We start from the raw sequence: 12,736 nt of genomic DNA, 5'->3' as shown, positions 1-12,736 counted from the left end.
ATCTTGAAGGAGAACTTCCTGGAGAGGTCACGTGGCCAAGGGACCAGGCAGCCTGGATGCAGAACCGCAGGCGTGTGGTTAATGTGGGAGTTGGGGAGAAGGCTGTCCTCATGGGCTCATGCTCACTGACCCCGGAGGGCCTCTTGGTACAGCGGCAGTTATCTTGGGGTCACCAGAGTCCAGCTCTCTACTTTGTAGGCCCAGAATCTCTCACTTGTCAGCACACCCGAAGGGCTGTTAGAGACTGACCCGTGTTAAACCAAGCCAGATAAAGCCTGATGTGTAAGTGTATAAAGTATAATTAGAAGTAAAACTGCAGTGTTTCATAGGAACGGTATGTGAGAACCACCTACCTAACGCCTCCCGAGGGGACTGAGCGTTCTCGTTCGTGACCTCTACCAGCCCTTACGTGCTCCACGGTAGACCAAACCTTTAGATTTTCCTTCTTCCTCCCCTGATCTCTATCAACACATTCTTCAGGGTGGGGTCAGCACTACTGGGGTCCTGGGGACTGATGTTCCTCTTTAGGTGCCAGAGCTCAATAGCTCTGGACAAGTATCTGGAACATGCATTTTAATAGAATAACTCTTCAGGCTGTTGTGATGTGCGGGTAGGTTTGGTATCTGGATGAAGCTGTAGCTTCAGGTATGCAAATACAATCATGTTTTCCAGAAACCACACCGCGGTGTCAAAGACTGGGATCCAGTTGTTCCCAGACCTTGTGGGCAGCCAGATACTCGTGGGTGTGTGTCAGGTGTGTGACTTGCACCAGGTGACTGATCTCTGAGATTGTGTCTCAGGTTTTCAAGTTTAGGGACCACCTTGCTCTCATCCCTAGAGATGAGCCTCTAGATCATCTTCAGGTAATCTTCAGCTCTTCAGGTGATGTCAGATGTCCAGATCCCCAGGATCTGGACAGGTTCTCCTCGTGGAAGGCTGAGTCGGTTGCTGCCAGGGCTGAGATGTGATTCTGCGTTCTGAGAAGCTTCCTGCCTCTCCCCCTTCGTCTCAGTGCTTTAGTTCCGGAGACCTTTTTGCTGCCCACAACTTGAACAACCAGTCCCGGATTGGAAGGATTGAGTTCCAGGAGTTCTGTCCTACCATCCTCCAGCAGCTGGATTCCCGGGCCTGTGCTTCTGAGAACCAGGAGAACGAGGAGGATGAGCAGACGGAAGAGGGGAAGCCAAGCTCCATCGAAGGTGAGTGGGGACAGGGAAGCTGAGGCTGGGGCTGCTCACGGGAGAGCTCACCGGTGAGCAGCTCATCATCACCAGGGGAGTAGATTAGAGGGACGATGATAACTGGTGTCTTCTGACTCATGTGACTGCTCCGGCATATTGTCTGACCCGGTGGCATGGCTGGTGAGCTCGGTGCTAGGCTTTTGGACCTGCCTATGGATTTTTTTTTGTTTTTGTTTTTCTTTTTTGCTACTTTTTCCTTTTTGTTCTTATTAAACTACAAGGGACTAATGCCTTGGCGTTTCAGTTTGGCACCTCTCCCCTGTCCCCCTCCCTGCCCGGTACCTGTGCTTCAGCCACGGCGGACTCCCCGCGGCTGAGTGTCTGTGCCTCCCGAGGGCCTGCAGTGCCCTTGGTACCTAGCACGTGCCGCCTGCGTTCTGCTCATTGTTCCCCGCTGTCATCATTTCACTCCTGGTTTTTAAACTCTCCTGTCATTTTCACCTGCCTCTCCATTGGAAAGGTAGCTTCTTTTGAGAGTGACTTCGCTATGTTGTCTGTAGGCTGCCCCACAGCACCCAGCCAGAGATGGACTCCAGTCTGTACTGACAGGTTGGTGCTCTCTGTCTGCCCTGAGCATAGCTGAATTCCGACCGGGCCGCCCCGGGCAGCGAGAACACCCCCGCCCTCAGTAATGGAGGCCTCGTCTGTTCTTGTTCCTCCACAGTGTGGGGCTTTGGCTTCCTCAGTGTTTCACTGATTAACTTGGCCTCTCTGCTGGGAGTCCTCGTCCTGCCGTGCACGGAGAAAGCATTTTTCAGCCGTGTGCTCACATACTTCATCGCCCTGTCCATTGGAACGCTGCTCTCTAACGCGCTCTTCCAGCTCATCCCAGAGGTGCAGTAGAACAGAACCCGTGCGTCCTCTTTCCCCTGCCGGCCGCTGTGCTGCCTCTGCCTCACGGCCGGCCCCGTCCCCACCCTGTGTCCCGAGGCACCTGACCACTGCCACCTGGAAAATTCACTTCTCCCTCATATCAGGGCACACAAATATGACTTCTAACTCTGGATCTCTAGGGCCTTCTCTTGCTCCTGGGACACCCAGGTTGGCCTGTGGCCTTTTCAGGTGATGTCAGATGCAAGGCTCTCCCCCTTTGCCCTCCCTGGCAGAGACCTCTCAGCCTCCCTTCGCTAGTCCCTGCCTCTCTGAAGCCCGGTTCGCAGGGCTCGGAAGGAATGCTGTGGTTGGTTGGTGGTCGCTGTCCAAGCCCTGGTACTCCATACCTGCTCTGTTCTAAGCAGAGGCCCCACCGGTACCCAGGTGTGGCCACCACGAGATCACCCACCTGGAAGGAGGTAGAAGGAAAAGAGGCTACCAGCTGATTGATAGAATTTGGCTCAAAAGCAAGGGATCCTTCTTTTTCCAAGTAGGCCATAATTCATACCATAGAGAGCCAAACAGAACAAAAACTTTTTAACAGAAACAAACGAAATGAAAATTCCGAGACAAAGGAAAGAGCACTCGGTTCTCCATACCTTGCATCTTGACTTTTTCCTGGGATAGGACTGACTTCCTGGTGCCCTTGACTGTTTTGAAATATTTGTTAATTTTGCTTTTTAATTGTGACCACCAAGGAGCTAAAAAAAAAAAAGTACCCAAGTTGATGGCCTGCCCACTTGTCAGCTCAGGCAGTGCTGTGGCCATGCAGTACAGGTGACTGTGTGTGGACCTTCTTTGGGAATGAGGCAGCTGCCTTTCATAAGAAGAGACTGTGTCAGTGACTGCCCCGCTTTTCCCAGTCAAGAGACGTACCAGGAAGAGATACCGATGGGATGCCCAGGCCTTGCCTGTTCCTTCTAAATGAGAGAAGAAATCTGGTTTAAGAGGAACCATCTCAGTGTTATCTCAAAATCCCACCTGAGTCTAACAAGCACCTCTCACAGGAGGCCTCATCTTGGGTTTTTTTTTTTTTAGCTCCAGAAATTGAATTTATTAATTCTTCAAAGATTTGAAATATGCCGTATTGCCTGTTGAATGGAAATATAACAATTGTACATGCTCCGCCCCTGTGCCTTATAGGGGTGCGCCTCGTCCCGGCTCCATGTCATTCTACCTGGAGTGTGGGACACTGGGAAATGACAGAGGAAACATTTTTTGTGACAAGGTGATCTTGGACTCTGTCCTCTCAGAGCACATTGAAACGAACTTGGGAGAAAACAACAAAACCTTGAGAAGTTAAGAAACTGAATTTTATGGGCCTCAGTTTCTTCTGTTCTCCATCCCGCTGCCCTGCACATCCGATTTTGTTGTATCTTACACCAACCAGACTGCGTCTGGGTGGTACTGATGTGCCTAGACAGTGTGGCCTGAATATGAAAAGCAAACACGGCAGCACAGTGAGCTCCCTTTGTCCCTTAATCTTGTTAAAGGGAGGTCCTGTTAAAGGGAAAGTCCTGGAGTCCAAAGTCTGCCACGGGCTGCCTGGGGATAGGCCTGAGCACACCTCAGATGTGTGACAAGGCAGCGCCCTGCCCTGTAGCCACGCCAGCTGGCAGGTGCGCCTCCAAGTGTCGGTTTGGCCACCAAAGGCAACAGCTGGGGCAGGAGCCAGGGGGTTCCAAGGCCACCTTGAATTCCTCCTCATTTCTTCTGAACGGATTAAAGGAAATTTCATCAGACTTGAATCACTAACAAATTTTCTGTTTCTCTCTCCCTCCCTGTCTCTCTGATTTTTCTTTTTTGTTTCCTTGTTAATTTCCACCCAAACCTCCTTCACTGCCTCCCCATCCTTTCCACCCCCACGTTTCCCCTAATTGGTGGTTGCTGTGAAATGGGGCATTTGCCCTACTCCCTGTCCTGGGTGGGGCTGGCTCTCCCCCAACGGCAGTGTGGGGATATGGTCTCCTCTGTGTGACCGTCATCTCCCTCTGCTCCCTCATGGGGGCCAGCGTGGTGCCCTTCATGAAGAAGACTTTTTACAAGAGGCTGCTGCTCTACTTCATAGCTCTGGCGATTGGAACCCTCTACTCCAACGCCCTCTTCCAGCTCATCCCCGAGGTATGGCAAGCCAGGGCTTTCTCACACAGGAGCATGCCAGTCTCGGGGGGCCTGTGGGGCACAGTGGGAGGACCCTCCACTTCAACGCAAGGCAGAGGAGGGAGGTCCTTTTCCTTTTGGAAAATGAAGCTGAGATTGAGTCACGAGTTAGGAGAGGCTGCATAGCATAGTTTTGGGAGCTGGGTTAGAATCCCAGCTCCACCATCAAACAGTTCAATGACCTTGGGCGGATGGATCACTGAACCTCTCTTGTGCTTCTGTTTCCTCATGCAAAACAGGAGAGATGATAGGACTGACCTCATGATGGTGTTGTGTGGGCTACATGTTAGTACTTGTAAAGCATTGGGGGCCTCGTACGTGCTCTTTGACTACTGGGTGAAAAGACCTAGTGTAGTGGTAGCACTTGATGGCTCCTGATTGGGAGCTTTTGGCCCACACAGAAAAACCAGCAGAATCCATTGGTCTCCATAAAAAGATCTGTTCTCTACAGTAGGCTGTCTTGGGGCAAAGGTAATCTAAATAAAAGAGCCTATTTTCACATACATGCATAGCACCTTTGCCCCATTGCCTGGGTTAATGAGAAAATCTCCACAGAACAGGAGTAGCTTAGTGTTTGTCAAGTCTGGCAAGCAGCCTTGGAGAAGCTTCGTCTGATTTGGTGTAATCTCTGTGGTAGTCTCCCTAATGACAGGAAGCAGGTGGCGTCTCCTTGTAGGTGGTCCGACAGGCCTGGGCATACCCAGAGTTGAAGCACGAGATGATGCCACATGCTTCTTCTCAGAGCACCTTAGGTTTTCTGAGTTGTGGTTTTGTGTCTTCTTAGTTGATTCTTAAACCCACGGATGTCTAGAGAACATGTTTTACCCATTTAACAGATACAGAATAAGACCACGTATCCTAGAGGCTGGGTTTCATGAAAGCCATGCTTTTGTACTCTGCCATCCTTCGTGGCTTCTTGTGGAGAACTGTTAGTTGATGGTTTTCACTCCACTCTTCTTAAGATGATTTTTCCTCTCCTGGAAAACCGGTCTATATGTGCCATTTCTACCCTAGAGCTGGACCTTTGTGTCTGAGGAAACTATACAGGCAAGTAGAGATAACAGTTTGCCCCTTTAAAACAGAAAGGGAAAACACTTACCTTTTAAGCAGGCCAGAGTTCCTGGTATTAGGATCACTTTCATCTCTGACCTTTTCACAAGAAGGCTGGTTTATTCAAGAGACTTGTTTCCTGTCAGAGGATGGAGGGAGCAGGTCACTCGCCAGTTTCCCAAGGCCTCACCATAAGTTAGGAGCATCATGGAGTGTGGAATTCTCCTGATTCCTGCTCCAGTCCTCCTCCCAGTAGATGATTTTCTCCCCATGATCAGTGAGGTTTCCAGAAATAGCCCAAAACAAACCCCCACCCCCAAATTGACATGTGCAGTAACATAGTCTGCTTTCTTGGCTTTGTGGTCACTGGGAGGTCTGTGGTCAGGAAGATGCCGCAATTCTTACTATTTAACTGGGGAATGGGTTTCCCATTTTAGAAGGTGTAATTAGACCATCTCTCTTTGTGTTTATAGGCAAATCAGCCAGGGATTAGATAACAAAATAAACACAAGCATCTTCCTAAGTATGGAATTTGAGGACAGATTTTGCCCATGCAGCAAAGCACCAGGAAAAATAAAGGCAGAGTCTTCAATAAAGTGGAAAACCATATCCAATGCTGTTCTTCCTGAGAGTAAAATTCTAAAGAGGCTCTATCTTTTGCATCAGAAAGTAAGCTAGAGAGAACCTAACGGGCCTGGTGATGTGGCATGAAGGAAGTCAGGGGTTCAATTTTGCTGGAAAGGGAAGGAAGTGGTAGGTGGCAGAGCTGTCCCAGTGAGTACATCTCTTTTTCCTTTCCTAGAATCAAGGAAGTGGTTAAGAAACAATCAGGGAGCTGTGAAGATTTTTTTGTTTTTTTTGTTTTTTTTTTTTAAATTAAACTCTTTGTTTTCCTGGGTCCACAGGCTTTTGGCTTCAACCCTCTGGAAGATTATTATGTCTCCAAGTCTGCAGTGGTGTTTGGGGGCTTTTATCTTTTCTTTTTCACAGAGAAGATCTTGAAGATGCTTCTTAAGCAGAAAAATGAGGTGAGGCTTAATTGTTGGGAAAGGCAGTGCTTCTAGGGAAAGCCTCCATCCTAGAAACGTTTGTGTGTTTTGGTAGTGGGGTAATGTGAATGCTGATGCTGTGGACAGATTTCAGTAGATCTCCCATCTCACCTCACGAGGAGGATTACCTTTTGTACCTTTAAGAGGTGACAGAGGGGGGCACCTGGGTGGCTCAGTGGGTTAAGCCTCTGTCTTCAGCTCAGGTCATGATCTCAGGGTCCTGGGATCGAGCCCCGCATTGGGCTCTCTGCTTGACAGGGAGCCTGCTTCCTCCCCTGTCTGCCTGCTGCTCTGCTACTTGTAATCTCTCTCTCTCTCTGTGTTAAATAAATAAATTAAATCTTTAAAAAAAAAAAAAGAGGTGACAGAGGGCCTTGATACATACAGTCATTGGGCCGGAAGTGCCTCCACAAAGAAACTGAATGTTACTGCAGTACAGCTCTGGAAAGGTATCTTTGGTGCCTGGCATGCAGTTATCCTCCAAGGAGTCAGTGAATGGAATCAGATTAGCCATTGCGAAGGAGGAGCTCCGAGCCTTCGGAGCAGGACCACCCTGCTGGAATGAGTGTTGGCCCTGAGGTCGTTGCTTTGATTTTTGTCCTACACCAAGTCTTGGTTCAGCTTTCTATAACGACTTTCCCTAGGTTTCTGTGTGTATTGCCTGCTTGTGTTTTCTGTGATGCTGGGAATGAGGAGGTCTTCCCAGTGCTGGGAGCACCTGCCCCGAGTGAGCGCTCAGGAAGCTTTGTGGTTTGCGTGAGCGTCATGCTGATCCCTTCCGGTGGTCCCTCCAGCATCATCACGGACATAGCCATTATGCCTCAGAGACGCTTCCTTCCAAGAAGGACCAGGAGGAGGGGGTGACTGAGAAGCTGCAGAATGGGGATCTGGACCACATGATTCCTCAGCACTGTAGTAGTGAGCTGGATGGGAAGGCCCCTGGGATGGATGAGAAGGTCATCGTGGGCTCACTCTCCGTCCAGGTCAGTGGGCCATTTGCTGTTCGGTGGGAGCCTTGAACTGGTAATGGCCTTGATGCCCGAGGCTTCCCTGGAAGGTCTATCCTTTGACCTGGAAGCCATGGGGATGGGCTCTCTTGTAGGACCTGCAGGCTTCCCAGAGTGCTTGTTACTGGCTGAAAGGCGTCCGCTACTCTGATATCGGCACTCTGGCCTGGATGATCACCCTGAGCGACGGCCTCCATAATTTCATTGATGGCCTGGCTATTGGCGCCTCCTTCACCGTGTCTGTTTTCCAAGGCATCAGTACCTCCGTGGCCATCCTCTGTGAGGAATTCCCACATGAGCTAGGTAAGTGTGCTGGCACTGCGCCATTCCCGGTCCACCCGAGCTGCCTTGGTTGTCGGCACAGGACCCTTCCTGTGTCCGACCCCCTCCCCATCCCAGCCTTCAGGATGCTTATTGTAATGAACACATTGTGCTCTGTGAAATCTAACCACTGATTCTTAACAGTCGAATTAATAATTGATATTGATCATTGACAATGATGGAGATTTTTAAGATTTTATTTATTTTAGAAAGAGAGAGCGTGCAAGTGGGGAGGGCAGGCAGAGGGGGAGGAAGAAAGAGAATCTTAAGCAGACTCCCTGCTGAGTTCAGAACCCCACCCAGGGCTGCATCCCAGGACCCCAAGATCATGATCTGAGCCAAAATCAAGAGTTGGATGCTTAACAAACTGAGCCACCCAGGCACAATGAAAATGATGGAGATTTTTTATAGGGGTGTTTGTTTCCCTGTAGCCCCGTATCCTGAGTCTCAGTCTCCTTACCTCTAAAATGGGGCTAATAATACTGCTTCATAGATTTTTCATGAGGATTAAAGGAACAAAAACAGGGGGCGTCTGGGTGGCTCAGTGGGTTAAAGCCTCTGCCTTTGGCTCAGGTCATGATCCCAGGGTCCCGGGATCGAGCCCCACATCAGGCTCTCTGCTCAGCAGGGAACCTGCTTGCTCCTCTCTCTCTGCCTGCCTCTCTGTCTACTTGTGATCTCTGTCTGTCAAATAAATAAATAAAATCTTTAAAAAAAAAAAAAAAGAGCAAAAACATTGAAAAGGACTTGCTTTGTGCCATACACTAATTCTAACTGTTCACTATAGATTATCAATCTCTGTCTCTCTCTCTTTTTTTTTTTTTAAGGTTACGTCTCAGTCCTATTAATCTTTCAAAGGTTGAGATGTCTGTTAAAGGTCAGGTGGGTGGAAGAAGTAGATGAGCCAGGAATTAGAAGGTCTCTGGATTTATCAGAGCAAGAGTGTGAAAGGCCCAGACTTCGGAGGCTCATAGACTCAAGGTCAATTACTGGCTTTGCCAGTTCACTGGCTTGTGACTTCGGGCAAATTATTTAACTTTTCTCAGTCTCACTTCTGTTTCCTGAAAATACCATTCAGTGTAGTTGTGAGGAAAGAGGCTCCTATTTCATCATCCATCAAAAGAGCAGCGAGGCTATTGCTGGTGGCTTATCTTTGTTGAAAATCTTGTGCGTCATTTTCAGCCTCTAGGCTAGAAATACCCGGTTAGTTTTGTAAATGGAGACAGCTCCCAGACGTGAAGAGGAAGGGTGCCTTAGACTTGTCTTGTGACCTCAGGTCTGAGGCCAGACGTTATGCATAGTGGAAGCAATGTAATGTGCTCTCCGTCCATGAACGTGCCTAACTCTTGCACCCCTTCCCTCTTGTCCCGCCTTAGGAGACTTTGTCATCCTGCTCAATGCCGGGATGAGTATCCAGCAGGCTCTCTTCTTCAACTTCCTTTCTGCCTGCTGCTGTTACGTGGGCCTGGCCTTTGGCATCCTGGCTGGCAGCCACTTCTCTGCCAACTGGATCTTTGCGCTGGCTGGAGGGATGTTCTTGTATATTGCTCTGGCTGATATGGTAAGTCTTCCATAGTTCATGCCATGTAGGCAAAATGGGACTGGGTCATTCACTGGACGGGTGGCAGCTGAGAGGACATGAGTTAGGTTTTTGTTTTGTTTTGTTTTTTATTTTCTTAAGATTTTATTTATGTATTTGATGGAGACAGATACAGCGAGAGAAGGAACACAAGCAAGAGAGAGTGGGAGGAGAAGTAGTCTTCCCGCTGAGCAGGGAGCCTGATGCGGGGCTCAATCCCAGGACCCTAGGATCATGACCTGAGCCGAAGGCAGACACTTAACGACTAAGCCACCCAGGCACCCAAGTTAGTTTGTTTTTAATAACAGCTTTATTGAGGAATCACTCACATACCACATGCTTCCCCTAATTAAAGTATACAGTTCAGTGCTTTTTTTTTTTTTTTCTTTTTAAGAGATTTCCTCCCCCAACCCCCACTTGAGACAGAGCAAGAGAGAGAGCATGAGTAGGGGAGACAGACAGAGGGAGAGGGAGAAGCAGACTCCCCGCTGACCTGGGATCCATACCTGGGGCTCAGTCTCGATCCCAGGACCCAGAGATCACGACCTCAAAAAAAGGCCGACACTCAACCATCTGAGCCACCCAGGCATGTGTGTATCTCTCCCCACCCCAGGCCCCTCCTTCAGTGCTTTTTAAGAGGACATTGGATTTTGGGGTGCCTGGGTGGCTTAGTGGGTTAAGCCTCTGCAGGGAGCCTACTCCCCCCCGCCCCCCGCCTGCCTCTCTGCCTACTTGTAATCTCTGTCTGTCAAATAAATAGATTAAAAAAAAAAAAAAACTAATAATAATGTGATAACACTCCTTCATTTAAAAAAAAGGACATTGGATTTTAAAGGACAAAAAATCTACCAGCATGTGTTATTAAAGAAAAGGATTAACCTCTACTCCAGTCCTCCCTTAAATACTTAAGTATCACAGAGTAGATTCGTATAGATAAAGGAAGGAAAAGAAGGAGGGAATGGAAGTGAACATTGAGTATACAACTTTATGTTCGGATTTCCTTTTTTACTTACTACATCCTAGACCTTTTTCATTTTGCATGCCTTTAGCAGCATCCTTTTCAGTGGCAGTATTATTTGGCGAGAGGCTATACCTTATCCAGAGCTAGAACTGCTGGCTCAGAAAGGATGCGTTGTGGTTTGAGGCTTGTAACGAGTATCGCCGTTCTCAGCAGCGTCTGACATCATGCGTGCTGTCGTACCTGCTAACATCTGGCGTAACCCTTCTAAGGAGCTTCGAGTTGGCTCATGAAATACCCTGATTGGTTCCATCTTTTGTAGAATGAGGACGATTTCTTGTTTGTTGGCCTGATCAGTTCTCTGTCATGTTTGCACAAATGATTTCCCGTGTCCTTTGAAAAATCAGACTTGTGATGCGTGGTGCGGGTGTTGACCACCGTGACCCCATCCTTATTCCCTGGAAACGTTTTAGGTTCTCTCCTCTTAGGGGGAGCCCTCCCACGGTGAGGATACTCTCCTGCTTGCGTTGCTCGAATTTGGAGCTCTGCTCTTGGTCACCCGTCTTGCCGGCCTGCAGCGGAGGGCCTGGAGTCCCAGCAATGTCATGGCTCCAGGCTCTGGCTCCTGACACAGTTGCTCCGTTTCCCAAAGAAGGGGCAGCGGCGTTTTGGTAACAACATCTTGTGAAGTGTTTTTCGAGTGCACAGCAAACAGCCAGCATCTGCACCTATGCAGGGCTCCACGCACGGATAAATGCTTGGTTTTACCTCAGTAGTTGAAAAGTAGCCGAAGCTGCCTTGGACCATGGCTGCTGATTTGACTTTGTCTTTGTGACTGAGTCCTATCTGAGGTACATATAGCTTAACTATGTATTCTTGCTCTAGAACAGTTATTACGTAATGATCCATATCATTACACTGTAATCCTGTACTATGGGGTAATTACTGTGTTCGTGTTCTAATACAAATAGGCTTAGGGATCGGTATTATAGTGATGAGCCAGGGTGACCTTGTCTCTCACTGAGTTGTCCTGGACTGCCCAGATTAAGAAAGGGGGTGCAGCTCTCTTGATTTTTCTTCTCTTCCTCAGTTCCCTGAGATGAACGAGGTGTGCCAGGAGGATGAAAGGAACGGCAGCGTCTTGGTCCCCTTTGTCATCCAGAACCTGGGCCTCTTGACTGGCTTCACCATCATGCTGCTCCTCACTATGTATTCAGGGCAGATCCAGATCGGGTAGAGCCCTGCCAGGAGCCAGCGGGATTGGAAGTTGGCCCTCGGCCACCCGGTCCCTGGCCCGAGGACTCGGCACCCACGACGCACCTCCGAAGAGGCAGTTGTATTAAAAACTGTAACACGGACTGTACTCCTGCATTCAGATGTCAGCTGTTTCTACACATGCTCTGTCCTAGGAACAAGCCGCCCTGGCAACCAGGCTCTAGGTAGTGCCTCTCCCTCCCCTCCCCCTTCCTCCTCAGAGTGACCCTGGAACGGCATGCAGCTTCCTTAGCAGGCAAGCCTCACTTCTCTCTCTGGCTACCCTGGCCTCTTTCCCTTCAAACCAGCACCAAGAGGTTTTTGCGTCCTTGCCTGCGACACAAAAACACTGCCAGTGCTCATGACTTGGTTAGCAGTATCAGGAGGTGAGTCTGTGGTGTCAGGGCCCATGAATCTAAATGTGTGTCCTGGGCCTCAGGATGATCCATTTTGAAATAAATTCATCTATTTTTCCAGAGAAAAGGTACAGGAAACAAGAATCCCTCCTATTTTTTCAAAGTCTGTCCAGTTGCCTGTTTTCTCAGAACTGAAAGTTGGAATAGAGGTGTAAGGCAAGAGGAGGCGAGGCTCATCCTGGCAAGGGGGGGTGGTGGATAGAAGGGACACAGAAGCTGTGCCCTGTCATGAGGCTGTGTCCTGTCATGCCCAGTTTCCAGTTACCCCTGGGAAACGGGATGGTGATGACGGGGCTGCTGCTGGCATGTGCGGCTGTGCAGGGGAACCAGTGCTCCCTGCTAGTGGCCTTCTGTGCAGGGTCAGTTGGTTTTGCTGTGATTTCCACCTCCCCTTCCTCCCCTCTCCCGTCTTCTGAGAGACTTTTTATCTGCCTCCCTAGAAGCACATTTACAATCTTGTATCAGAGGGGAGACTGCACAAATTTCCCTCCCCCATCAACACTTCTGCTGCAAAGTGGCAAGTTTCCATGCAGAATTGGGGGCAGGCAGCTCATGCTCTTCTTAGACAAAGGTCAGAAATGGTCAGATCAGAAATGGACTCGGGGCAGGCACGGTTTAGGAGTTGTTAATTGCATAAATGAAAGTACAAGTGGCTGAAGTCTGAGACGGAAGGTGGGGCACTGCAGATGCTCGCCGAACAGGGGCTTCCTGAGGAGACCCTGTGAGTGGGTTTTAGGTTCCCCTCCCTCACCCCTAGCGAGAAAGGGTGACTCCTGTACCAGATTGAACATTCACCGCACTGACCCTCTGCAGAAGACGGATTGATAG

At 49.2% G+C, this 12,736-nt stretch overlaps 1 protein-coding gene across 2 annotated transcripts in view; it reads left to right on the top strand.

The window, feature by feature from the left end:
* SLC39A14 (solute carrier family 39 member 14) overlaps window positions 1–11,609 on the top strand; it is a 44,773-nt gene extending 33,164 nt beyond the window's left edge. For both annotated transcript variants that reach the window (XM_032855851.1, XM_032855850.1), the window contains exons 3-9: window positions 1,013–1,199; window positions 4,066–4,235; window positions 6,230–6,352; window positions 7,168–7,356; window positions 7,476–7,683; window positions 9,078–9,262; window positions 11,329–11,609. In XM_032855851.1, coding sequence (XP_032711742.1) covers window positions 1,013–1,199; window positions 4,066–4,235; window positions 6,230–6,352; window positions 7,168–7,356; window positions 7,476–7,683; window positions 9,078–9,262; window positions 11,329–11,475 — 1,209 coding nt within the window. In that variant the 3' untranslated portion in view covers window positions 11,476–11,609. The remainder of the gene's footprint in view (window positions 1–1,012; window positions 1,200–4,065; window positions 4,236–6,229; window positions 6,353–7,167; window positions 7,357–7,475; window positions 7,684–9,077; window positions 9,263–11,328) is intronic.
* Window positions 11,610–12,736: the final 1,127 nt, after the last annotated feature.

The sequence above is a fragment of the Lontra canadensis genome, unplaced genomic scaffold (genome assembly GCF_010015895.1).
Source record: "Lontra canadensis isolate GAN:19392208 unplaced genomic scaffold, GSC_riverotter_1.0 scaffold10, whole genome shotgun sequence".
Classification (NCBI taxonomy): domain Eukaryota; kingdom Metazoa; phylum Chordata; class Mammalia; order Carnivora; family Mustelidae; genus Lontra; species Lontra canadensis.
The sequence above is the reverse complement of the archived record's forward strand: the minus strand, read 5'-3'. Positions and strand labels throughout refer to the sequence as shown.